Here is a 27862-nt window from a genome sequence, read left to right as displayed (position 1 = left end):
GCCCTACTATGGTTCATTTCTGGGACGCTCGCAGCAGAATCTTCTGTAAAGATTAACCTTCAATTTCTGGAGGTTAACAGAAGATAGTGATAAGGGTAGAATGTGAAGAGATACTTAAAGTGGGAGGAGGCTTCTATACTTTCAGCTAGTGGCAAAGAACAACAGATTTGCTTCTATACTATAGCCACTATGTAAAGAAAGTACTTTACGTTGAGATGTCATCAGAGGATTATGCACCAGGGTTCAGTTGTACAATGTTAACATTTGTTTTGATTTAATGTTTGGTGAAAGATTATCCAGTCACAAACACAATTCATCATCACGGAGTTCATTGTTTGCAAATAGACAATTGCAAAACTTCAACTGACAAGCGTGTTTATGGAGTCAGAACAAAAATGAGAAAATAAAATCACAGGCAAACTAACATTAGATTAACTTTGGAACAATATATAGCAAGCCTTGTCAAATGACTGTTGATTAGGTTTATATGTAATCTGATTAAGTGCTCCCATTCAATGTTTGTTTTAAAATAAAATGTCTTGAAACAAAATGCAATATGAACTATTCTGATTTGATTAAAAACTGCATTGATTACTAATGTACAAAAAACTGTCTAGGTTATATTACAGAATTTGGAACAAGCCTGTGGTAATAAATCAGTGGGGGGGGGAGGGGTAGACAAAAATTGAATGAGGTCAGCCAGTGTTTGGCGCGAAAATGACGCGAGCGGTTAGAATGCGTGCGCAGCCGGGGACCCATGGGTGAAGATGGTGTTTTTGAAAACGAGCAGCGCGCTCACTATTGGTGCGGAATAGGCACGTGACTAACGGTCGCGGGAAAGTGGCCGTGTTGTGGAGTGGGCGCGAGGAGCGGCGCAACGGACTGAGGGCAGCGAGTCCTGGGGCCCAGTGAGTCCGAGCGGATAGAGCGAGGGGGGACTGAGACCAGGAGGAGCTGAGGGGAGGGAGTGAGGCAGCTGAGGGGAGGGAGGAGCGGCCCGAGCGGAGCAACGGACAGCGGAGCGACTGAGGGAACCGAGTCCGGGCGGAGCGAGTGACGGGAGGGAGTCCGGCCGGAGCGAGTGAGGGAGGGGGTGTAGAAGGACAAGAGGGGAGCGAGTCCGGGCGGAGAGGGGACTGTGAGGGGACCGGACCGGGCTGCCCCACCCCCCGGTTTTCTGGGTTACCTTAGTCCCGACGTTACATTTTCCTCCGGCCATGAGTTTCCGCCGAGTGTGCCTGAAGGCCGACACCAGCCCCGCTCCGGTCTCGGCCTTCCCCGTGCAGAAACTTACCTTCGCCGAGGAGGAGGAGGACGGCGGCAACAGCACCGAGGACTCGGCCTTCCAGGAGTCGCCGGACCCCGAGCGCAAGGACGGCGGCGGTGCCGAGCTGAGTCAGGACGACGAGGAGCTGGAGTTGGGGAATCTGAGCTGGGAGGACGGCTTCGTGAGCAGCCCGTCCCCTCTGAAAGGCCGGCAGGATTACCGGGAGCGCCGGGACCTGGAGGAATCGTCCAGCTCCCCAATCCGGGAGAGGGAAGAGTGCAGCTCCCCGATCCGAGAGGCTGCAGAGCAGGAGGAGAGCAGCTCCCCCATCCCGGACTGCCCTGATACACCACCTCATAAAACACTCAGGAAATTGCGACTCTTCGATACGCCGCACACCCCCAAGGTAAGAACACACCTCATGTGGCCCGGGAATGAGCTGCCAGAATGGCCCTCTTATCCAAATACTGATGTAAAATGGGACCGTCCGTGTTTTGAAGTTAATGCGTGAATAGATGAGAAGGGGGGTGGGGTCGGGTCTATTCCTTGAGCCCAGGAACAGTATTTTAAAATGTCCTCCTCCCAATCATTTAACGGATGTATACAGGATACAGCATGTACTCCTTTATTTGCTGAAGAAAGTTCGATATTCGTGTATACATTTTTGGCGGAATTTACTTTATCTAAATGGGGAAGGTGATGGATCCCTAGTGGCATCAGGCCAAAGTTTTGGGTTTCTTTACTAATTTTTTCTCTCAGCTGCATTCCAATGTATCGTTTTTAATTCATTCATGGGATGTAGGCGTCGTTGTTGCTCAGTAATAGACCATCGTAGCAGCGAAGCTGTTTTTGTTGCCTGCAGGCAGCATCAGCAACTATATATGTGAAGTTTGAACCATTTTTCCCATTAACCTCGAGCTAATTCGATAAGAGAACGTCAGTGTAAACAAAAACAAGTTGTTTGGCTTTGTATCTGAAAACCGTATAAGATATGGTTTCCATTGCTATTGGGTCATCAACAGGCAGCCTTATTTGCATGTATATTTACACATTCTGAAGGCCTACTTTCCAGATTTGGATCACAGGGTAGATACATTTTTAAAATTTGATTTTACAGGAGCATTGTCAAATAAAATTTGACATTTAAGGCCTTGTAAGGAGTTGTTTGACCAAACTTTTGTTCATCTGTTCTAAGAGGTTGAGAAACTTGAGGGAATTTGAGCTTTACTTTTAGAAGCAATGTGAAATAGAAATGGGAAAACACTTGGTTTCAGCACCTTTTAAGTTGGCTTCCAGTTTGATTTATATCATGTATATTTTAGACATATGGGGAAATACTGGGGGAACTTCATTGGATGAAAATGATTTGTGTGGTTTTTCAGGAATTGATTTTTAATATGTTTAGCATTTGAGTGACCAGACCCCTATGATGGCGATAGTGATCACATAACTTAAATCTGGATGCATTAACTTTTGTTTGTTTTAGGCAATGATCATGTTTTAATTCACTTACTGCCTCAAATCAAACATGACCAATTAACAAAAGCTTATTATTACTCCGGATGCTGGAATCTGAAACAAATGCTCTGACGAAGGGTCATCCAGACTCGAAACGTTAGCTTTATTCACAAATGCTGTCAGATCTGCTGAGATTTTGTAGCATTTTCTGTTTTGTTGTCTAACTAATCAATACATGCGTTTTTGTATCTTTAATTTGTGGTGTGCCTGCCACCAGCCCCTCAAATTACAGAAGCTTCCTGTAATGCTCTGGCAGCCTCAATGAGGATCATATAGCTTATAAATAAGAATCTTGCAGCCAAGCTATTGGAGAGGACAAATAATATTGGAATATGTGGGATCTTAGTATGTTTTCTCAGTTTAAAATCCGTGATTGACAAACGTTTTACCGAATATCCTGAGCCTGATTCCTGCTGTTTTTGTCAGTTCTCTGGTCGAATCTAGTTCTGATCTATTGTGACATTCCATCTTCTGAAGTAGCTTAAAAACTAGGAAATTTAAGTTCGATTCTGAAATTGATATTTGGGACTGGGTAATTCTAGATCGCCTTGCCTTTGCAATTGTATTTTGTTTGAAATCGTGCTGTCTCTAACCCCGCCACCGTAGAAACCACAAGGCATAATGTTTTTGGTGGTTTTACATATTCCACCACTGAAACCAATTTTGCTCTTTTCTCCCAAGTCTGACACATTGCGCACACTCCTCAATCAGACGATGCACGTGTACAGACTTGTCGCCCTGTATACCACGTGGATTTACATACAAGTGAAAGTTTAATTTGGCGGTTCCGGGAGAACGCTGCCTGGCAGCCAGTATGTGAATTACGGGAGAGCAAATCTTTTGTATTGTTTTGACTATTTATTGTGGGTTTTTTTAGCTCTGTGGTGTCTTTAGCGTGTCTCAACAGTTCATGGGCATCGGTAATCTTGTATTTAGTTTTTATAGGAAGGGTGGGATTCTTTTTACATTTTTGTTTGACTCATTGAGACAGTCACTTGTGGAACTTTTGTACGTGACGTGTTAATGTTTGTACATACTGTTGGTAATTAATTTGTTTGGAATGTGGTGTTTACTGCACGTTACTTTTCATGAAAGTGTACACATTCCATTAACAACTGGAATAGATTTTTTTTAGTTTAAAACATTTATGGGTTTACATCATCCCAGAGATATCCCACAGCCAGTGCTTTTGAACGGCTAGCATTCAGAAAAGCACAAATAGCCAGTTATTACAGCAGATAATCTCTTGGTTGTATTGATATGCAGTACTGCACAGAAGACTAAAATATATCCAGTTTTTCCAATAAGTGATGTGGGGCCATCTACACAGGCTTCTTGTTAAACATCTTAAGCCCATAACATTCAATTTAACTGAATGCTATCACTGAGCCAAGCAAAAAGCTTAATTTCATAATTCTCTAACATTTTGACTGTTTTAGTTAGTTGCTGATGAGTTAAAGTGAGGATGATAATGTAATTGATGTTTGTTTTTTCAGAGTTTGTTGTCCAAGGCAAGAGTTAGGAGTTGTCTGAGTTCCAGCTCAGTGAGATGCCGGGGAGGAGCTCTCTTCAGGAATGTTGAACAGTCAGAAAGAATGCCATGTGATTACAACAGGAATAAACCCCCACATGTCAACATTAACCCTTTCACTCCAGACTCCATGTACATCCATTCTTCGTCTGCACAGTGCCGAAGGAGGAAACGGACATATTGGGATGGGTACATATTGAGCTATTTTCCAGTTATAATGTAATACAAATGTGATAAATTTCCAACTTCCAGATTTTGCTCAACCGAAATATTCAAGATTTGGAAACTAATTTTACCTGCCATGGCTCACTGTTCATAGTGAAGTTAAACAATATTGCCTAATGCTACCTCTTAATGAACCGTTAACAGCTGTTTTAGATGTATATTGGATGCAAAAATCTAAGACAAGTTGACAGGACCAATTCACCAATGATTGTTCTGCTTTGGCAATGACATCAAGTGGTGTTTTATATTTGCTGAAGTACTGTTAGTTGAGTTCTTTTGTGATGTTGTTCAACTGCATTTAAAAAAAAAACTACTGCACTTGATTCCAATTATTTCCCACTTCAATTATTACTTGCTAAATTCTCTCCTCTCTAGGGCTTTTGCCAATTATCTTAAATCTGTCTGTGGGTTACTGACCTTTTTCCGAGTGGAAACAGTGTAGTTTATTTTTATCATCTACTGTGCCCATCCCTACATTCTGAACTCCCTTAATGACCTCTATTTTTGCAATTAGCAGCCCCAAGTTTTTCCTGAATTTGGTGCATAGCCTTGCTCTAATCTAATGTGTGTTATAGTTTTCATATTAAAATGGGATTAGAAGTTTCCAGTCAGACTAGTCATGGAGCAGAGGATTAATGCTGAGTCTGGAGAACTGGGGAGGTCAGGCCTGTTAGAAGACTTAGTGTTTGACATGGTGACAGACTGGAGAAGATGGCAAATCCACTTTGGCTGATGAGGAATGTTTTGGGGCAATGTAAATTTGATAAATAACATTCTCTATGGTGACCTTGTAACTTAAGATCCCTCACCCTGGACCATTCTAGTAAATTTCCTGCACTGTCTTAAAAGTATAGTGACCAGAACTGGATGCTGTTCTGTGGTTAGACCATAACTAGAACTTTATAGAGGTTCAGCATGACGTCTGCTTTTATACTCAGTATCTCTGACACCCAAAATCCCACATGCCTTGTTAACGAGTCTCAATATGACCTGTCACCTTCAACTCTCCAGCGCCTCGTTTGTGCATATGGTCTCTTGAACCAAACTGTTGTCTATATTGCCTTTCCCTTCTGCTAAATGCAAGTAATTGAAATAACACAGGCAAGCAAAAATAACAGCTGACATTATTTGGAGGCCAATTTTGGCCAGCTTCACCTTGGTCTCACCATGCACATAATCTGTGACTATTTCCTGAAGTTCCAAGTGATCACTTCTCCATTAAATTCCATTTGCTACTTGTCTATCAATTCTAGCTTATCTATGTTATTGCAGTCAATAGAAAGTGCAAGGTAGGTCAGAATACTGCTGAGCGAGTGGGCGAGGATCTGGCAGATGGAATATAACGTTAGCAAATGTGAGGTTATCCACTTTGGAAGAAATAATAGTAAATTGGAATATTATTTAAATGGAGAAAAATTACATCGTGCGACTGTGCAGAGGGACCTGGGGGTCCTTGTGCACGAATCGCAAAAACTCAGTCTGCAGGTGCAGCAGGTGATCAAGAAGGCGAATGGAATGTTGGCCTTTATCGCGAGGGGGATAGAATATAAAAGCAGGGAGGTCTTGCTGCAACCGTACAAGGCACTGGTGAGGCCGCAACTGGAGTACTGTGTGCAGTTTTGGTCCCCTTATTTGCGAAAGGATATATTGGCCTTGGAGGGAGTGCAGAGAAGGTTCACCAGGTTGATACCGGAGATGAGGGGTGTAGCTTATGAGGAGAGATTAAACAGATTGGGTCTGTACTCGTTGGAGTTTAGAAGGATGAGGGGTGATCTTATAGAGACATATAAGATAATGAAGGGGCTGGATAGGGTAGAGGTGGAGAGATTCTTTCCACTTAGAAGGGAAACCAGAACTAGAGGGCACAGCCTCAAAATAAGGGGGGGCCGGTTCAGAATAGAGTTGAGGGGGAACTTCTTCTCTCAGAGGGTAGTGAATCTCTGGAATTCTCTGCCCATTGAAGTGGTGGAGGCTTCCTCGTTGAATATGTTTAAATCACGGGTAGATAGTTTTCTGATCGATAAGGGAATTAGGGGTTATGGGGAGCAGGCGGGTAAGTGGAACTGATTCGCTTCAGATCAGCCATGATCTTGTTGAATGGCGGGGCAGGCTCGAAGGGCCAGATGGCCTACTCCTGCTCCTATTTCTTATGTTCTTAATACTTGAGTACTTTGGTATCAGTGTTTGCTAATCAAGAGCATGCTGACAAAATGTCGAAAGACATGGCGATGGTTAATTTATCGTTTACGATTGGGGATGAATGGAGTTGTGTAAATGGAATCTGTCTTGATGTGGATAGAACGTGATAACCTGATCTGAGTTAATGTTTTTGTAACTCTGGTAATCAAAAGAACAAGACTTGTCTTTCTGGGGTGATTTCCATGACCAAGGGATGTCTTAAAGCATTTTACTGCCAGGGAAATGCTATTGAAACGTAGTCTGCTGTTGTAATAGACAAAATGTGACAATCAATTTCTGTAGAGCAAGCTCCCACAAACAGAGGGGAAGTGAAATTCTTGCATTTTTAGAACAATACCAAGAGAGACTTCAATTGTGACAACGGATTGTGCATGCTACACGCATAATAGAACAAAGTTTATTCTGCCCATAAACCACCTCCTTTATATTGTCCATGATAATCATGTTTATAAATTTCTGGATGCTTCTGGGTTAAAACCTAATTGTTTTAGGTTTCCATGCAGAGAGATGATGGACGGAAGTGATGGGGAACTTGATGATGAAAGCCTTCGACCAGCAAAGGTAACAACAAAATGTGTGTTAGATGTACCATTTCTGTGTAAATTCAGCAACTCAAATATTGTTTTAAAGTTCAGTCAGTGTGTGGTAGTGATGGTTTAGCTGCTGGGCAGTTTTTGTATTTAAAAAACACACTGCCATTACATGATCAGGAGAGAATGCATTCAATGTGCCAGCCTGTGGGATATATTTTATTATGATTACTCATAATAAAAGGAATATTGCTTCGCTGGTAATCTGAATTGGACAAGTGACCTCTTATTTCAAAATCAAGGACTTGAAGCAAATTGCAGACCTGATTAGTCAGCTGCTTGCAAACTGTAATGGAGGGGTGAGATAATTTAGAGAACTGCACACAAAATCTTTTTGGGGAAAGTATATACTGTGAATGGCAACACAAGCTGTAGACAGGCTTAGGCTGATATTTAAAGGGGCACTCATTTTAATAAAACGTGGCAAACCTATTTGGGTAGAGTGTAGAGTCAAACTTTACTAAAGTTAAAGTTTATTTATTAGTCACAAGTAAGGCTTACGTAAGGCTTCACTGCAGTGAAGTTACTGTGAAATTCCCCTGCCATGTATGGTGAGAGTCAATAGAATTTATAATATGAAAGGTTTGGTGAGTACTTACTGTCCATTTTAAATGTAAACCGTTAATATAGGCTTGTGTGCTTTTCAAATGACTTAAATTTTGGGGAGTGAGAATTAAACAGTGTTGGAAGACTGACTGTTACATCCTTGGATTGGGCTTGAAATGGTGGGGGAAACTCAGTTTTGGGGCCGAACTGCCAGGGGAGACCCTGTCTTGCAATTGGGAGGGGGGGATCAGACCGGAAGAGATGTATGGGGGTGGGGTGCTTGGTTGGGATGGTTTGGTGTTCGTTGAGTGTATGGTGTGTCCCATGCGGATCCAGGTTTCATGTAGTTACTCTGGAGTTAGCAGCAGAACCACCTGAAATTAGCAACTTAAGATGCTTTGTCGGATGGTTCCATGCCTAGTGCAATTGTCCAGGGGACGTTAGCGCCTATCATCATAGAATCCCTACAGTGCAGAAGAGGCCATTTGGCACATCGAGTCTGCACTGACCGCAATCCCACCCAGGATCCTAATCCCGTAACCCCACATATTTACACTGCTAATCCCCTGACACTAGGGTTAATTTAGCATGGCCAATCAACCTAACTTGCACATTTTTGGATTGTGGGTGGAAACCGGAGCACCCAGAGGAAACCCAGGCAGACACGGGGAGAATGTGCGAACTCCACACATGCTGTGGAGATGTCAGCGTTGGACTGGGGTGGGGACAGTAAGAAGTCTCTCAACACCAGGTAAAAGTCCAACAGGTTTATTTGGTGGTAGCACGAGAACAAAGAACAATACAGCACAGGAACAGGCCCTTCGGCCCTCGAAGCCCACGCCGCTCCCTGGTCCCAACTAGACCATTCTTTTGTATCCCTCCATTCCCACTCCGTTCATGTGGCTATCTAGATAAGTCTTAAACGTTTCCAGTGTGTCTGCCTCCACCACCTTGCCCGGTGGCGCATTCCAGGCCCCCACCACCCTCTGTAAAATACATCCTTCTGATATCCGTGTTAAACCCCCCCCCCCACCTTGAACCTATGACCCCTCGTGAACGTCACCACCAACCTGAGAAAAAGCTTCCCACCGTTCACCCTATCTATGCCTTTCATAATTTTATACACCCCTATTAGGTCACCCCTCATCCTCCGTCTTTCCAGTGAGAATAACCCCAGTTTACCCAATCTCTCCTCATAACTAAGCCCTTCCATACCAGGCAACATCCTGGTAAACCTCCTCTGCACTCTCTCTAAAGCCTCCACGTCCTTCTGGTAGTGTGGCGACCAGAACTGGGCGCAGTATTCCAAATGCGGCCAAACCAACGTTCTATACAACTGCAACATGAGACCCCAACTTTTATACTCTATGCCCCGTCCTATGAAGGCAAGCATGCCATATGCCTTATTCATTACCTTCTCCACCTGTAACGTCACCTTCAAGGATCTGTGGACTTGCACACCCAGGTCCCTCTGCGTATCTACACCCTTTATGGTTCTGCCATTTATCGTATAGCTCCCCCCTACGTTAGTTCTACCAAAATGCATCACTTCGCATTTATCTGGATTGAACTCCATCTGCCATTTCTTTGCCCAAATTTCCAGCCTATCTATATCCTTCTGTAGCCTCTGACAATGTTTCTCACTATCTGCAAGTCCAGCTATTTTTGTGACGTTCGCAAACTTGCTGATCATCCCAGTTACACCTTCTTCCAGATTGTTTATATAAATCACAAACAGCAGAGGTCCCAATACAGAGCCCTGCGGAACGCCACTAGTCACAGGCCTCCAGCCGGAAAAAGACCCTTCCACTACCACCCTCTGTCTTCTGTGACCAAGCCAGTTCTCCACCCATCTAGCCACCTCCCCCTTTATCCCATGAGATCCAACTTTTGCACCAGCCTACCATGAGGGACTTTGTCAAACGCTTTAGTAAAGTCCATATAGACGACATCCACGGCCCTTCCCTCGTCAACCATTCTGGTCACTTCTTCAAAAAACTCCACCAAGTTAGTGAGGCATGACCTCCCTCTCACAAAACCATGCTGACTATCGTTAATGAGTTTATTCCTTTCTAAATGCGCATACATCCTATCTCTAAGAATCCTCTCCAACAACTTCCCGACCACGGATGTCAAGCTCACCGGCCTATAATTTCCCGGGTTATCCTTCCTACCCTTCTTAAATAACGGGACCACATTAGCTATCCTCTGGGACCTCACCTGTGTCCAGTGACGAGACAAAGATTTGCGTCAGAGGCCCAGCGATGTCATATCTCGTCTCCCTGAGCAGCCTGGGATAGATTCCATCAGGCCCTGGGGATTTGGCAGTCTTTATATTCCCTAAAAAACCTAACACTTCCTCCCTTGTAATGGAGATTTTCTCTAACGGGTCAACACTCCCCTCCGAGACACTCCCAGTCAACACATCCCTCTCCTTTGTGAATACCAACGCAAAGTATTCATTTAGGATCTCCCCTACTTCTTTGGGCTCTAAGCATAATTCCCCACTTTTGTCCCTGAGAGGTCCGATTTTTTCCCTGACAACCCTTTTGTTCCTAACGTATGAATAAAATGCCTTGGGATTCTCCTTAATCCTGTCTGCCAAGGACATTTCGTGACCCCTTTTTGCCCTTCTAATTCCCCGTTTGAGTTCTTTCCTACTTTCTTTGTATTCCTCCAGAGCTCACTCCGTTTTTAGTTGCCTGGACCTAACGTACGCCACTCTTTTCTTTTTGACCAATCCCCCAATTTCCCTGGTTATCTACGGTTCTCGAATCCTACCCTTCCTATCCTTCTTTACAGGCACATGCCTATCCTGCAGCCCTAACAACTGTTCCTTAAAAGACTCCCACATGCCAGATGTGGATTTACCCTCAAACAGCCTCTCCCAATCAACAGCTGCCAATTTCTGCCTAATCCCACTGAAGTTAGCCTTCCCCCAATCCAACACCTTACCCGTGGGTAACCACTCATCCTTTTCCATCACTATCCTAAAGCTAACGAGCTTTCGGAGCGCTGCCCCTTAATCAGGTCATAGAGGTTTAGAGCTTGGAAACAGGCCCTTTGGCCCAACTTGTCCATGTCGCCCCTTTTTCTTTTAAACCCCTAAACTAGTTCCCCCCCAATTGCCCGCATTTGGCCATATCCCTCTATACCAATCTTACCCATGTAACTGTCTAAACGATTTTTAAAAGACAAAATTGTACCCGTCTCTAGTACTACCTCTGGCAGCTTGTTCCAGACACTCTCCACCCTCTGTGTGAAAGAATTGCCCCTCTGGACCCTTTTGTATCTCTCCCCTCTCACTTTAAACCTATGCCCTCTAGTTTTTGACTCCCCTAGCTTTGGGAAAAGATGTTGACTGTCTAGCTGATCTATGCCCATCATTATTTTATAGACCTCTATAAGATCACCCCCCAGCCTCCTGCGCTCCAGAGAAAAAAGCCCCAGTCTATCCAGGCTCTCCTTATAACTCAAACCATCAAGTCCCGGTAGCATCCTAGTAAATCTTTTCTGCACTCTTTCTACTTTAATATCCTTTCTATAATAGGGTGACCAGAACTGTACACAGTATTCCAAGTGTGGCCTTACCAATGCCTTGTACAACTTCAACAAGACGTCCCAACTCCTGTATTCAATGTTCTGATCAATGAAACCAAGCATGCTGAATGCCTTCTTCACCACTGTCCACCTGTGACTCCACTTTCAAGGAGCTATGAACCTGTACCCCAAGATCTCTTTGTTCTGTAACTCTCCCCAACACCCTACCATCAACTGAGTAAGTTCTGCCCTGGTTCAATCTACCAAAATGCATCACCTTGCATTTATCTAAATTAAACTCCGTTTGCCATTTGTCAGCCCCCTGGCTCAATTGATCAAGAACCCGTTGCAATCCGAGATAACCTTCACTGTCCACTACGCTACCAATCTTGGTGTCATCTTGGTGCAAACTTACTAACCATGCCTCCTAAATTCTCATCCAAATCATTAATATAAATGACAAATAACAGTGGACCCACCACTGATCCCTGAGGCACACTGCTGGTCACACGTCTCCAGTTTGAAAAACAACCCTCTACAACCACCCTCTGGCTTCTTTCATCAAGCCAATTTTGTATCCATTTAGCTACCTCACCCTGGATCCTGTGAGATTTAAGCTTAGGCAACAGCTTATCATGTGGTACCTTGTCAAAGGCCTTGCTAAAGTCCATGTAGACAACATCAACTGCACTGCCCTCATCTACCTTCTTGGTTACCCCTTCAAAAAACTCTACCAAATTTGTGAGACATGATTTTCCATTCACAAATCCATGCTGACTGTCCCTAATCAGTCCTTGTGTCTCTCTATGCCTGTAGATTCTGCCTCTCAAAATACCTTGTAACAATTTACCCACTATAGATGTGAGGCTCACCAGCCTGTAGTTCCCAGGCTTTTCCCTGCAGCCCTTTTTAAACAAAGGCATAACATTTGCCGCCCCCCAATCTTCAAGCACCTCACCTGTGACTATCGATGATTCAAATATGCCTGCCGGAGGACCCCGCTATCTCCTCCTTGGCCTCCCCAACATCCTGGGATACACTTCATCAGGTCCTGATGTATCTACCTTGATGTGTTTTAAGACTTCCAGCACCACCTCCTCTGTAATATGTACACTCCTCAAGACATAACTATTTATTTCCCCAAGTTCCCTAATATCCATGCTTTTCTCAACAGTAAATACTGATGAGAAATATTCATTTAGGATCTCGCCCATCTCTTGTGGATCTGCACATAGATGACGGCGTTGATCCTTAAGAGGCCCAGCTCTCTCCCTAGTTACTCTTTTGGCCTTTATGTATTTGTAGAAGCTCCTTGGATTCTCCTTTGCCTTATTTGCCAATACAATCTCGTGTCCCCTTTTTGCTCTCCTGATTTCTCTCTTAACTCTACTCCTACATGCCCTATACTCTTCAAGGCATTCACTTCATCCCAGCTGCTTATGCATGTCATGAGCCTCCTTCTTGACCAGGGCCTCAATATCCCGAGTCACCCAGGGTTCCCAAATTCTGCCAGCCTTGCCCTTCACTCTAAGAGGAATGTGCTTACCCTGGACCCTGGTTAACACTTTTGAAAGCCTTCCACTTACCAGACGTCCCTTTGCCTTCCTACAGATTCCCCCAATTAACTTTTGAAAGTTCCTGCCTGTTACCATCAAAATTGGCCGTGCCCCAATTTAGAATTTTAACTTTTGGGCCAGACCTATCATTCTCCATAGCTATCATATAACTAATAGAATTATGGTCACTGGTCCCACCTCACTAACACTTTTGTCACCTGCCCTTCCTTATTTCCCAAGAGGCGGTCGAGTTTTGCCTCCTCTCTAGTCGGGTCATCCACATACTGAATGAGAAATTCCTCCTGAATACACTCAACAAATTTCTCTCCATCCAACCGTCTAATACTATGGCTATCCCAGTCAATGTTGGGAAAGTTAAAATCTCCTACTATTACCACCCTATTTTTCTTGGAGCTATCTGTAATCTCCTTACATATTTGCTCCTCAATTTCCCACCAACTATTTGGGGGCCTATAGTACAACCCTATCAAAGTGATTTTCCCCCTTCTTATTTCTCAGTTCTACCCATATAGACTCAGTGGCCGAACCCTCAGATATATCCCCTCTCAGTACAGCCGTGATGTTTTCCCTGATCAAAAGTGCAACTCCCTTTCCTCTCTTACCTCCTGTTCTATCTTTCCTGTAGCATCTGTACCCTGGAACATTGAGCTGCCAACCCTGTCCCTCCCTTAGCCATGTTTCAGTAATTGTTGTAATATCCCAGTCCCACGTGCTCATCCATGCCCTGAGTTCATCTGCCTTGTCCGTCAGGCCTCTTGCATTGAAATAAATGCAGTTTAATCTGGACTTCCCTTGCTCTCTGTCTTGCTTTTGCTTGATCTGTCTGGTACTAGGATTACTGACACTGCCTTTACTACTTAATGTGCTCTCTTTAACTTCTGTGCCGTCCTCAACCTTCTCTCCTGTGTCCCTACTGCTTTGGGTCCCACATGTCTGCCAAACTAGTTTAAAACCCTCCAGAGTGGCTCCTGCACCAGCTCTCGAGCCACGCATTCATCTGCCTAATCTTCCTATTCCTACTGAGGGACTCGACTCACCTGGTGAAGGGGGCAGCGTTCCGAAAGCTCATGCTACCAAATAAACCTGTTGGACTTTAACCTGGTATTGTGAGACTTCTTACCAAACTCCACACAGACAGTGACCCGAGGCCAGAATTGAACCTGGGCCCCTGGTGCTGTGAGGCACTAATGCTAACCACTGTGCCACCGTGCTGTCCGCTTCTGGACAGTTGCCAAGTAATCTCTGACATGAGAACTTGCAAGAGGATTCCCCAGCACATCATTGGATACCTCCCAAATGTGATGCAGGGGACCAGGAAGTTATGAGCCTATATGTTTGTTTGAGATAACTGTTTGAGCTGAGCTCCAGTGCTGTGTTTGATGCTGCATATTGTGAAATCTAGTCATAAAGTGATTCTCAAAGCACGCAAACAGCTTTTGCCTTGTACTTTATTGTTGTATTTTCCATATGATTTTAGATAAATGACAAAATTCCTAAATCTTAGTGCTGAAATTGTCATAATCACATAATTGTGAATTAATTTAACTTGGTGTTGGAAAAGAATGATGTAGATCAGAAGTTTAGGTCAAGATTGGATTTGTATTGATACTGCCGCCACTTTAGATCAATTCCATAGAGACACTGCAACAATTTTCACTTGACTTCATTTACATACTAACAGTATTCCAGTTGTGTTTAGTCTATCACTAATTGCTATCAGAGTAATACCGTAATTTTGAATTTAATTAATGCTTGTCTTTTATTCCATACTTTTTAATTTAGAGAATTCCAATCACGGAAAGTAATATGAAGTCACGATACACAACAGAGTTTCATGAGTTGGAGAAGATTGGATCCGGAGAGTTTGGTTCAGTTTTTAAGTGCGTGAAGAGGCTTGATGGCTGTATTTATGCAATAAAGCGCTCAAAGAAACCATTAGCAGGTTCTGTTGATGAGTAAGTAATTTGTAAAAATTTGATTTTGGAACTCTTGTACCTACATATCAAAAATATTAAACTTACTTAGATTTGTTCTGATAGCTTTTCAAAACAAGAAAAAAGGAGGATCCACCATCTGGTTAATTTTTCCTTTTCTCTTGAGTGCTGCTAAACGTTTTCTCAGTTTTGATCATTTTAACATTTAACGTTTATTAGTATTGGATTTCTGCAGTTATTTTGGAGGAATTGATACTGCAGTGAATAAAACTACTGTCCCATAAATGTATCTCCTTTTTCTAACTTTCCAGAATATTTGTTTATGTTGCTGGATAAAAAATAAATATCTGGAACACCATATTTATTCATTTTTCCCCTTTACTGATGCTGACTGCAATGTTGTGCATTTCCAGGATTTGCTGTTTTGATTGCATTAATTCTTTTTTTCACAGACAGAATGCTCTAAGGGAAGTCTACGCACATGCAGTGCTAGGACAGCACACACATGTAGTTCGCTATTATTCAGCCTGGGCTGAAGATGACCACATGCTCATACAAAATGAGTACTGTAATGGTAGGTTTTTAAAAATTGAAACATCATGTTAACTTAATAAATGCTGAACAAAATGTGCTTGTTTATACGCAAGAAAACTTCGAGAAGCTAACCTACAACTGATCTATGAATTTGGGACATTCCAAACAATATTTTATGTACTTTTTGTTTTGAAAGGTGGAAGCCTGTCTGATGCAATCACAGAAAATTACAAGAAGCAAAAATACTTTAATGAACCAGAGCTACGAGACCTTCTATTACAGGTTGCTCGAGGGCTAAAATATATTCACAGCATGTCCCTAGTACATATGGATATAAAACCAAGTAAGTACCCTTGATATTTTTAGTGTCCGCATTTAACTTGCTTACCTTTGAATAAAGGAGGAAAATTACTAAGTATAATTTGCAGAATTTTTCAGTTGCTTTTTGGGGGGTGGTGTGAGATCCATAAACCTGAGCTTATTGAACCTGTTACATGCATTCTAACACTTACCACCACACTGATTAACTCCAGGTCCAGCGTTTGCATTTAACTTTTCAAATCACTCAATGGCCTTCATCCCTGATTTTCACTGCTGCATCATTGGACGACCATGCTGTAATTGTCTAGGCTTTAAGTTAATGGAACTTCTCCTTCCCTCCTTCAAAGCACTTCTTTTGTTCCTTGTCCTAATATCATCTGATATGGTTGTGAAGCAACCTTGAGATCTTTCATTATATTAAAGATGTTATGTATTATATATACTCGTGATTTTTTGGAAAATTTCAGAACCAAATTATAATTTCTAAATCACTGCAAAAACCTCAACATCTTGCTCATTTAAAAATTACATTTATGATATTTCATAAGATCATAAGAAATAGGAGCTGGAGTAGGCCATACAGCCCATCGAGCCTGCTCTGCTGGAGTAGGCCATACAGCCCATCGAGCTTGCTCTGCCTTAAAATATTATTTGTATATACTTAAACTCCACTTTTCCTCCCTGTCCTTTGGAGATCAAAAATCTCAATTAAGATGGGATGGATGTCGAACAATTTTGACTTGCCTTGAGAATGTGGAGAAGAGAGGAACTGATGGATCAGAGAAGACAAATACACAATGCACATAGAAAGGGTGCCGTGATCAGCTCCAGAGCAAACATTATAAGTGAATGCCTGGCCCTGTGTCTTCAACCATCACTTGCAACTTTCCTTGGGAGGGGAAGGGAGATGCCTTGCTACTTTGGTCCTTGCGAGGGTCAATAACGAGAGTGAGACAATCAACAGCTGGTCTGGGTGTCATTTGCCCCATTATCTTGTGGAATCTTCTAAAAGCTATGTTAAGTGTGTCTAGTGGATGTGCTTGGGTTGAAAGTAAACCCCTTGCAGACTATAAAAAAACAAAACTGGTCATATTGTCTTAAAACATTGGTTCAAAGTGCGTAAATATGATCAGTGGAAGTTGTGTGTGGAAATCCATCATTATTGCCAAATCAAGTCACTGCAAAATGTACACTTGTGGAGTTCTTCTTTGCCTGCTGTGGAGTTCACACCCTCATCAGAGTCCAGAAAGTTTTGACGCAGATTGATAGCGCAAAGGCTCAGAGTCTTCTGTTGTGTGCAAAGGTATTGTTGCCGTCTAATTAGCTAAAACAGCACAGCTACTCGCATATCTTTAAATATCCATCTTAAGATTCCCAGTATCTTGTAATATTTCCATGAATCTCCTGTTTTTCAGTTCCATTGCATACATTCAAAAGGCGTAAGTTCTGCTGCATGGCATGAAGTCTATGCATTGAGCTAACATGAAATAAAATCAAATCTTGAAGCTAAACGATTGATCAGTTCTATCATGTACTATAATCACAATGGATAAAGCACGGAAGGCAGCCGTTTGGCCTGTTATCTGGGCTTGCTCTCTACAGGAGCTGTTTAGCTACTCTCACTCCCTTGCCCTTCCCCTGTAGCCCTTTTTTTTGTTCCCTTTTGCAAATTCCCTTTTGAAAAGCACAATTGAATCTGCTGTCACCATTCTTTCAATACATTCCACATCTTAATAAAGTGGGTTTTTAAAAAAATGTTCATGCCATGGTTGGTCCTTCTGCCAACACTTGATACCTCTCCTCTGGTTCTCAATCCTCCTTCCAATTGAAACAGTTGCTCTTCATTTACTTCATCTAGACTCTTCATGATTTTGAAAACTATCAAATCTGCTCTCGATCATCTTTGAGAGAAACAGCCTAAGCTATTCCAGTCTCTCCATGACATTGAAATTGCTCATCCCTGAAACATTTCCATACCGTACCATTTGGGACTGAAAGTGGCGAGTTTGTGGGATTCTCTACCACAGACAGCAGTTGAGGCCAAAATATTGGATGTTTTCAAGAAGGAATTGGATATGTAGCTCTTGGGGCTAAAGAGATCAAAGGGATATGAGGGGAAAGCGGGAACAGATTATTGAGTTGGATGATCCATAATCATGATGAATAGCAGAGCAATCTTGAAGAGCCAAATGGCTTACTCTTGTTCGTTATGTTTCATGTTTTTGCATCCCCTGTTTAAATCCTTTGGGCACCAGACTTCAGGAAGTGCCTCGAGTTTGACACTGCTCCAGTTTGAGTCTTTTATCTAGATTCATCATCTCTCTTGATTTTTGTACTCTGTGCTTCTATTTCTAAAGCTATGTGCAGCTGAGTTACGCAGCATACATATAAGCCCTGAATTGTAGGGGTTGATTCCAGACTTTGTAAAACATTTATTTTAATTTTTAAAATATTTTAGCACTCATGTTCTTCCCTCGCAAAGTGTCAGCTTTTGCTTAAGTACAATTCCTAGGCACTGGGTGTTTTCCAATCAAATGTCCATCCTTATGTGAGGTCATGTATGAATGTTTGCTGGCTATTTAACCATGGAAAGTGTCTCTCATTTGTACTGAATTTTATCAAATGGATGAAATTGAACTTTTATTAAATGATGTCATAGAAATCATAGAAACCCTACAGTACAGAAAGAGGCCATTCGGCCCATCGAGTCTGCACCAACCACAATCCCACCCAGGCCCTACCCCCATATCCCTACATATTTTACCCGCTAATCCACGCATCCCAGGACACTAAGGGGCAATTTTAGCATGGCCAATCAACCTAACCCACACACCTTTGGACTGTGGGAGGAAACCGGAGCACCCGGAGGAAACCCACGCAGACACTAGGAGAATGTGCAAACTCCACACAGACAGTGACCCAAGCTGTCTGCTAGATGAGAATGATTATTCTGATTTCTGTTTTCTCCTATGGTACGTTTCAGTCATTACCCCTGGGAGTACCACTCTAATCTGATTTAGCCATATTTTCTTAATTTCTGGTATTTATTACTGCACTTTCATGTTGTCCTTTTCAAAAGAAACATTTGGTTCCTCTTTATTGGCAATTGTCTGGTTGGATTGTTCAGCTTCTGAAATGTCTGTTTTTAATGGCCTGTATGTTAATTATGCTTCTTCTTTTCAGGCAACATATTTATATCCAAAAAATTTGTTACTAATTTGGCGGCAGATGAGTTGGATGATGATGACTGCATATTGTCAACAAATATTGTATACAAAATAGGTATGATATGTTTCTTCAGAATTTGTTTTGGTAAGTTGGGAATTTTGAAGTAAGAGAACGCAGCAACTACAGGGCAAAAATTTACAATGATTAGCAAAATAACCAGCAGTAGATGATGATTAATTGTTTTTAACATGGCAAATTATAATCTATAATGTATTGCCTGAAGGGTTGGTGGAAACAGTTTCAGTAGTGCTTTTAAGGGAATTTGATTACTTGAAAAGGAAAGATTTCCAGGACTTGCGGCAAAACAGGAGAATCACAGAGTTACATTTGATTTGTAATTTCCAATTTATTTTTTTATCAGGTGACCTTGGACATGTTACTCGTGTATCCAATCCTCATGTCGAGGAGGGAGATAGTCGTTTTTTAGCCAATGAAGTACTACAAGAGGTAGTGTTTATAATTGTTGCAATGGAGTTATAGAATGCATGTATTTGATATGGAAAGGGAAAGATTATAACATCCCTTGCATCTCCCCAAATATACATATCTGCTTTTAATTCACTATGCAATTACAAATGTGACTTTCCACTGTTTGTATCAGCAGTTTTTGAGGAGAGTTTGGTGAAATAATTTGATACATGGACTATGTAGATTTGAGATCTCTGAGCAATTGTTACCCTACTCGCTCTCTTTGCCAAGCTTAATTATGAAGAAGCTAACCTTTCACTAGTCCAAATGAAGTTGCATGAAATGTTGAGTAAACAGTCAAAACTGTTTTGATTTCTACAAAGTAAAAATGTAACTAATCATTGTCATCAACTGCTTTACTATCTCTGGGTTTCTCAATTGAATTCTGCTGTGGAGAGGTGTGGAGAATATAGACTCAGTTAATTACACCTACAACATATTTTTGATGTACCCTGTTGCAGCTCACATTTGTTACCACATATGTAAATATCAATATTTGTAAGTGAGATTGAGTCTTATATAGAAACTAGAAGCAGTTTCGAGCCTGCTCCATCACTCATTTTGATCATGGCTGATCATTGAATTCAAGATCCTGATCCCTTTAACCCTTAGAGCTATATCTAATTTCTTCTTGAAATCAGACAACATTTTGGCATCCACTACATTCTGTGGTAGTGAATTCCACACATTCACCACCCTGTCAGTGAAGAAATTTCTCCTCCACAGTTCTAAAAGGTTTACCCTTGATCCTCAAAATATGACCCTAGTTTATGGTCTCCCCCACCATTGGGAACATTCTTTCTGAATCTACCCTGTCTAACTCTGTTAAAGTTTTATAGGTTTCTATGGGATCCCTTCTCACTTTCTAAACTCCAGTGAATATAATCCTAACTGACTTAGTCTCTCCTCATACGACAGCTGCCATCCCAGGAGTCAGCCGGGTAAACCTTCGCTGTACTCCCTCTATAGCAAGGACACCAAAACTGCGCACAATACTCCAGGTGTAGCCTCACCAATGCCCTATATAATTGCAGCAAAACATCCCTGTTTCTATACTCAAATCCTTTTTGCTATGAAGTCCAACATACCATTTGCCTCCTTTACTGCCTGCTGTACCTGCATGCTTACTTTCAGTGACGGATACACGAGGGTCTCACTGAGTATCCACCTCTCTCAATTTACACCCATTCAAGTAATAATCTGTCTTCCTATTATACCCTCACATTTATCCACATTATACTTCATCTGCATGCATTTGCCCACACTCTCGGCCTATCCAAATTACGCTGAGTCTTGTCGTATGAATCTACCATGTACATATGTTGCGCAAGTTAACCAATGATGCTGATTTGGTATTCAAATTTTTTCCCTCCTGTATAAAGTGATTTTCTAAGTTTGATTGCTTCCTGTAGTAAGCAAATGATCCAACACCACGTTGAGCAAATGAGAGCTACAAAATATTTTACATGACATATTCGCAACACAACTAGTAAATGGCGGTCTTCAAAGTAAAAAATGTAATTGTTTCTCCCCTTTTTTTTTGAAGGCAGAGCAGTGTGAGCAAATTTCTTACAAAATAGGCTATAACATACTCTTATTTCGCAGTGTTCGTTAGTTGGCCAGAGAACTGTATTTCTTCAGCACCTCTGCTTTTCTGATTCAGAACTGGTGTCTTGTGTGGAAATGCTGCTGAATATATTGATTACAAATGGGAATTTAAATACATGGGTTTCAGTTTCCAATGATTCAGAAAGTTTAGGCACTGATTAATTGAGATTTGGATCAGTTGGGTACTTTTAGTCTGCTGTTTTACCTTTTTGAGTTTTATCAGCATGATACATTTAAATGAAGTTAATCAATATTTTAGTGTATAGTTTCTAACTGCACACATCTATTCTTTTTACCCTATGCTGATCCCCAATTGAATTTTGTTCTGTGCAATGAATTTTTTTAATTTTGTGTTTCTATTTCAGGATTACAGACATTTGCTAAAAGCAGATATTTTTGCCCTTGCACTCACTGTTATATCTGCTGCTGGTGCAGAGCCATTGCCAACCAATGGGGAAAAATGGCATGAAATTCGCCAAGGAAACCTTCCTACAATTCCGCAAACACATTCTCAGGAATTGATGGATTTGTTGAAAGTAAGAAAGATCTACGACTAACAATTGTTTTAGATTTTGATTTTCATGTCTCATAGCTTTCTGCAGAGAAAATGAATTTTCAATTGAGGCTTGTTTAATTTGCACTCTTGTGAGAAATGGATGCTGACTCCAATTTTTTTTTAAGTTAATGCTCCATCCAGATCCAGAGAAACGACCCTCTGCAAGTACTTTAATCAGACATTCGGTCCTGCTTCCAACTGCAAGGAAGAGCGCAGATCAACTTCGGTTAGAACTGAATGCAGAAAAATTCAAAAACGCATTTTTGCAGAAGTAAGCTTTTCTTCCGCAATAGATATCCAACTGTACTTCATGACATTTGAACCCCATCTGCAGAAACTTAATATATTGTTGACTAGGAAATGACGATTTAAACTATGCACTGATGTTCTATCAAACTGTAATCCATATTTATAGATAATATTAGGCCTGAATGGAAAAGAAATATCAAAGTTTTACAATTTTGTTTCTGTTTGTCTGTTTCTTTTTGTCCGGATTTTGTTTTCGTTTGGTTTGCTTATCTCGAGCTTCTCATTTTTGTATAGTTCTTCCTGCCCAAACTACATCATGATTAAGCCCATATTTTTGCCAAACTACCCGTAACAATTTCTTTTTATCTCAACCAAACTTTGCTATTCTTGGCTTGTTTTCTTTTTTCTATGTCTGTTTTGTCTTGCTCTCTATTTTAAATTCTTTCTCTCTTCCCCTTAGTTTCACCTCCTCCCTCAACCTCTGTAGATTGTCTTCTAACCTCTGGCACAGCTATTCACTGGTTATACTTGATCTGATGCTTTATATTGGATAATGAAATATAGAAATACAACTGAGATTTGGGCACAAATAAATACATTTTTAATAACTTGCAAAACCTAAAGCTGCAAAAATATTAATTTGCATTGTATTGAAGGATATTGGGTGCCTGGAACTCGTTGCCGGGGGAGGTAGTGGAAGCAGATACGGTGGAGACTTTTAAGGGGCGTCTTGACAAGTACATGAATGAGATGGGAATAGAGGGATATGGTCCCCGGAAGGGTAGGGAGTTTTAGTTAAGTCGGGCAGCATGGTCGGTGCAGGCTTGGAGGGCCAAAGGGCCTGTTCCTGTGCTGTAATTTTCTTTGTTCTTTTTCTTTTGTTCTTTGATAGAATAATTGTCTGTGCATTAAAAATTATTTTTACTTCCAACAACAGTCAGAATTGTTTTGTATCTGTCCTTGTCTGAACACATTGATCTACCAATTTGTAGTCACTGAACACTATATATAAAGCTGCTGGAGTTGAAATGCTGTACGAAATGATTGTTTTTATTTTTTCAGAGAACTGAAGAAGGCACAGATGGCAAAAGCAGCAGCAGAAGAGAGAGTATTATTCACAGACCGAATGACAACAAGGTCTACCATGCAAAGTAACAGAAGTACAAGGATCATTGGGAAAAAAATCAACCGTTCTGTTAGCCTTACAATATATTGAAACCTCCAAGGTGAATGAGCTGATTTTGTTTCTTCTAAACTGGAGATTTTGTTTTGAGTTGCCAGTTTAGTTACCACACAGCTGTAGGACCCATTGAGGATATTCTTGTCTAAAACTTGATTAGGTTGTTGCATTTCTGCTGCCTATGTGTCTTAATTTTTATTTTTTGATTTTAGTGTGCCTTTTGAATAAAGAGGACAGAGATCAATTTAAAGAAATAGGGACATTGTATTGAGTGGCTCATGCACCGTGAATTCTGTAAATCTGCCTGGTTTTGGGTTTATAACTCTCATTGTGTACATCTAGAGGATGTACCTGAACCATGTAATACATTGTACTGGGAGCACTTTGTAGACATTGGGAGTTCCATGACAGACACCATGGATGAACTTGTCGTGGAAAAACTGCTGCTATATTAGTCAGAGTTGTACACTTGCTGTAAAATTCATTTAGCATTATAAACAATCATTGCTGTACTAGAAATAGGCTTTTCTGGAGAATACTTTTAATTATGTGAATTAAATGAAATAACAGTTGATCACTGTTTACTGCTTGTTTTTTGAGCAGTGTTTTTTATTAAGCTAGTGCATTGTAGGGATACATTGCACCTTTTGTTTTTTGCAGTTTGTATTTTCTATATTTTAAATGTAAATTGCAGTGGTTTGTCATTTTATTGTCTTGTCAAAATAAACTGGTGTACATTTGTAAATGTGAATTTTGGTCCGAAAATGATTACTTTTTAAATAAAATTACCTGCATGGATTTTGGTTCCTGAAAATACGTGGAAAATCTGTTCCCAGCCACTGGAAATCACTTGGATTGGGGTGACGATGGCGTAGTGGTGATATTATTTGACTGGTAATCCAAAGACCAAGGTTAATGTTTTGGGGTATGGCATTCCAGCTGGTAGAATTTAATGAAATAATGAATAACAATAATGAAATAATTTAAATTCCATCAATAAATATAGAATACAAAGTCAGTTTTAGTAATGGTGACCATGAAACTGATTGTTGTGAAAACCCACCTGAATAGGTAGGGAAGGAAATCTGTCCATGCCTGGTCTGGTCTGGTCCACGTGTTTCTCTGGGCCCACAACAATGTGATTGACTCTTAACTGCTCTTTGGAAATGGCCCAGCAAGCTACTGTATTGTACAAAAACGTAGCACCAGCACCAGATGGGTGACAGCAGTTCAAGAAGTTGCTTCATCACCACCTCGGGCAAGTTTGGATGGGCAACAAATCTTGGTCTTGTTAGTGATACCCATGTCCCATGGAAAATTATTTAAAAGGGAATAATGACACTTTTAACTGATATTAAATAAAGATCTATCCATTTTGTCCTGACATTAAGTCATAATTCAAAGTACTTATGATTTTGATTTCAGATATTAAATTAATCTCCCATCACAGCTATTAAAACCTGCAGATTCACTTATGGAAGGAAGGAACTGAACTGAAGGTAATTGTAGTTGGACGATCTAGGTTATCTTTAGAAGCAATAAATAGTGAAAAATTGCATAAATCTTTTCCCATGATTTGTATTGATATAGAGCCTTGTTGCATGAAACCTGGATATGCGTCACAAAACTTCTGCTGCAAACCAGTGTCACATTTGGACGGTAGTCCATGATTGAGAAGTCCGTTGCCTGTTGTGGGGAAGTTGGTAGAATCTGTTAATATGGATAGAATGAGTATTTAAACAAATAAGCTGATCAAAGCACAAATGTGAATTTGTACATGGGAGTCATATCTAATGAACCTAATTAATTACCCTTGAAATATCTACTGTGGTCGAAAATCAGTTTTTGAGTGCAAGAGAGGTCATTTGGCCCATTGAGTCTGCACCGACACATGAGAAACACCCAACCTACCTAATCCCATTTACTAACACAGCCCATAGCCTTAAATGCTATGATGTGCCAACTGCTCATCCAGATACATTTTAAAAGATGAGATAACCCACCACTACCACCCTCCCAGGCAATGCATTCCAGATGTCACCACCCTCTGGGTAAAAAAGTTTTTCCTCATAACCATCTTAAACCCCCTGCCCCTCACCTTGAACTTGTGTCCCTTCATGACTGACCCTTCAACTAAGCGGAACAGCTGCTCCTGGTCCTTGCCCCTCATAATCTTGTACACCTTGGACCAGGTTGCCCCTCAGTCTTCTCTGCTCCAACAAAAACAACCCAAACCTATCCAACCTCTCTTCATAACTTAAATGTTCCATCCTAGACAGCATCCTTGTGAATCTCTGCATCCCCTCCAGTGCAATCACATCTTTCCTCTATGGCGACCAGAATTGTACACAATACTTCTACTGCAGCTTCACCAAAGTTGTATACAACTCCAACATGACCTCCCTGCTTTTATAATCTATGCCCCTATTGGTAAAGGCACCCTACTAATATGCCCTACTGCCTTCAAGCATTTATGGACAAACAGGCCAAGGTCCTGTTGTTCCTCAGATCTTCCCAGTGTCATGCCTTCATTGAATACTAACTTGTTAAATTATTCCTACCTACCAAAGTGTATCACTTAGTTTAAATTCCATCTGCCACTGATCTTCCCATTTGACCATCACATCTATATCTTCTTGTAGCCCAAAACAAGTCAACCTCATGGTTGTCAACCTCATGGTTAACAACTCAGCCAATCTTCTGTCATCTATGAACTTAGTAATCCTACACCCCCCCCCCCCCCCCCCCCCCCCCCCACATAGTCATCAATGTTGTTTATATAAATTGAAAAGTAATAGGGGACCATAGGATAAAAAGTTCTCCATGCATTTCAGGAAATCCACTCCATCTCAGCCCATAAATCTGTCTATCCCAATTAATGTTGGAATCACCTTGTTGGAAAGTTGCAATCAAAGCGGCATGGTGGCATAGTGGTTAGCAGTGCTGCCTCACAGCGTCAAGGACCCGGGTTCAATTCTGGCCTCGGGTAACTAGAGTTTGCACATTCTCCCAGTGTTTATGTAAATTTCCTCAATGTGCTGCGGTTTCCTCCCACAGTTCAGGTGCAGGTTAGGATGATACTCAATTGCCCCATTGGTGTCAGGGAGATTAGCAGAGTAAATACGTGCGGTTACAGGGATAGATCCTGGGTGGGATTGTTGTTGGTGCAGGTTCAATGGGCCGAATGACCTCTTTTTGCACTGTAGGGATTCTATTATTATTACCCTATTGATTTTACATACCTCTGCGAATTGTGCACTTATTTGCTCCTTAATTTCCTGCTGACTATCTGGGGGTCTATAATAAACACCTAGCAATGTGGTTGCCCCTTTATTCCTAAACTCTGTCCACAAGGTTTCATTCCATGCCCCCTTCAAGATATCATTTCTCCTTACTGCAGTGACTGACTCCCTTAACTAATGCCTCCTCCTCTTTTACCCCCCTTATATCTTGGAATGTTGAGCTGCCAATCCTGCACCTCCCAAAACCACGTCTCTGTGATACCTATCATACCACAATTCCACGTTTCAATTCTCACCCTTAACTCATCTGTTTTACCTGTAATATTCCCGGCATTAGAGTCCAACCAGTCTTGCCTTACTCCCTTGAAACTTAATACAGTTGTATTCCCTCTGACTTGATTGTTTTACTGTATTATGCAGTGTCCTTATTCTGCTAACAGTCTGTGTCTCCTCTCCCACCAAATTATTTTAAACTCCCAACAGAACAAGCAAGCCCTCCTACAAGGATGTTAGTCCTGCTCTGGTTCAGATATAGACTGTCCCGCTTGTACAGATCCCACTTTCCGCAGAAACAGTCCCACTGATCCAGGAGTCTAAACCCACCCCCCCACCTGCACCAACCTTAAGCCATGCATTCATCTGCACTATTCTCCTATTTGTGTGTTCACTAACACATGGCACTGGGAGTATTCCAGAGATTACAACCTGAGTGGTCCTGCTTTTTTGTTTATTGCCTAGCTCCCTGAATTCCTGATGCAAGACCTCAGCCTTTTTCTACATATGTCATTGGTACTAACATGTACCATGACCTCTGCTTTATCACCCTTCCCCTTCAGGATGTCCTGTAACTGTTTAATGGCATCCTGGACCCTGGCACCAGGGAGGCAACACACCATCCTGGAGTCTTGACAGTCACAGCTGCGCATATCTGTGCCCTTGACTAGAGAATCCCCTATTCTTCCTCCCCTCCAGTATAGGCAGGCTGCTTGTGGTGCCAGAAGCTTGACTCTATCTGCATTCCCTGGAGGAACCAGCATCCTCATTGGCCTCCAACATGGAATACTGATTTGTGAGCGGGATCCCAGGGGACTCTGAACTACCTGCTTGTTTCTCTTTGTCTGGTGGTTACCCATTCCTTTCCTTTCTCACATCTCTTGAGGGAGTGTCTATGGATGTTACGCAGTCTTAACAAAAATTAGTGTGTTTGGAATTGAAAACAACCCATTGATTAAGACAGACATCGTTTGGAGATAGGCATTTGATTTGATTTATTCTGGTTATGTACTGGGATATAGTGAAAAGTATTGTTTCTTGTGCGCTATACAGGCAAAAAATACTGATCAGAAAGTACATAGGGGAAAAGGATAGGGTGCAGAATATAGTGTTGCAGTTATAGATAGGGTGAAGAGAAGGGTCAGCTTAATATATCATAGGACCATTCAAAAGTCTGATGACAGCAGAGAAGAAGCTGTTCTTGAATCTGTTGGTATGTGTTTTCAGACTTTTGTACCTTTTTCCTGATGGAAGAAGGTGGAAGAGAGTAAATCCA

General features: G+C 41.5%; 1 protein-coding gene across 2 annotated transcripts; it reads left to right on the top strand.

Moving 5' to 3' along the window:
• The first annotated feature begins 828 nt into the window (after positions 1-828).
• Positions 829-23881, top strand: wee1 (WEE1 G2 checkpoint kinase). Of its 2 annotated transcripts, none has more exons than XM_078220704.1 (11): positions 829-1673; positions 4282-4505; positions 7244-7301; positions 14776-14948; positions 15380-15501; positions 15658-15804; positions 18966-19064; positions 19372-19457; positions 21452-21622; positions 21768-21913; positions 22954-23881. In XM_078220704.1, the coding sequence occupies exons 1-11, from the start codon at positions 1218-1220 to the stop codon at positions 23105-23107; spliced, it is 1836 nt and encodes a 611-aa protein (XP_078076830.1). In that variant the 5' UTR covers positions 829-1217; the 3' UTR covers positions 23108-23881. The 2 variants fall into 2 exon arrangements, with proteins under 2 accessions (XP_078076830.1, XP_078076829.1); XM_078220703.1 differs by having other exon boundaries at positions 841-1673; positions 7232-7301.
• The last annotated feature ends 3981 nt before the right edge of the window (positions 23882-27862 follow it).

This window comes from Mustelus asterias, chromosome 9 (assembly GCF_964213995.1).
Source record: "Mustelus asterias chromosome 9, sMusAst1.hap1.1, whole genome shotgun sequence".
NCBI lineage: Eukaryota > Metazoa > Chordata > Chondrichthyes > Carcharhiniformes > Triakidae > Mustelus > Mustelus asterias.
This window is presented reverse-complemented; position numbering and strand designations above follow the sequence as displayed.

Bases quoted from the DNA above. Each gene is read 5' to 3' on its own strand.
- wee1 (XM_078220703.1), top strand. From the start codon at position 1,218: ATGAGTTTCCGCCGAGTGTGCCTGAAGGCCGACACCAGCCCCGCTCCG. The intron at 7,302-14,775 runs GTAACAACAAAA...TTTTTAATTTAG, and splicing joins AAAGCCTTCGACCAGCAAAG to AGAATTCCAATCACGGAAAG. The intron at 19,065-19,371 runs GTATGATATGTT...TTTTTTTATCAG, and splicing joins AAATATTGTATACAAAATAG to GTGACCTTGGACATGTTACT.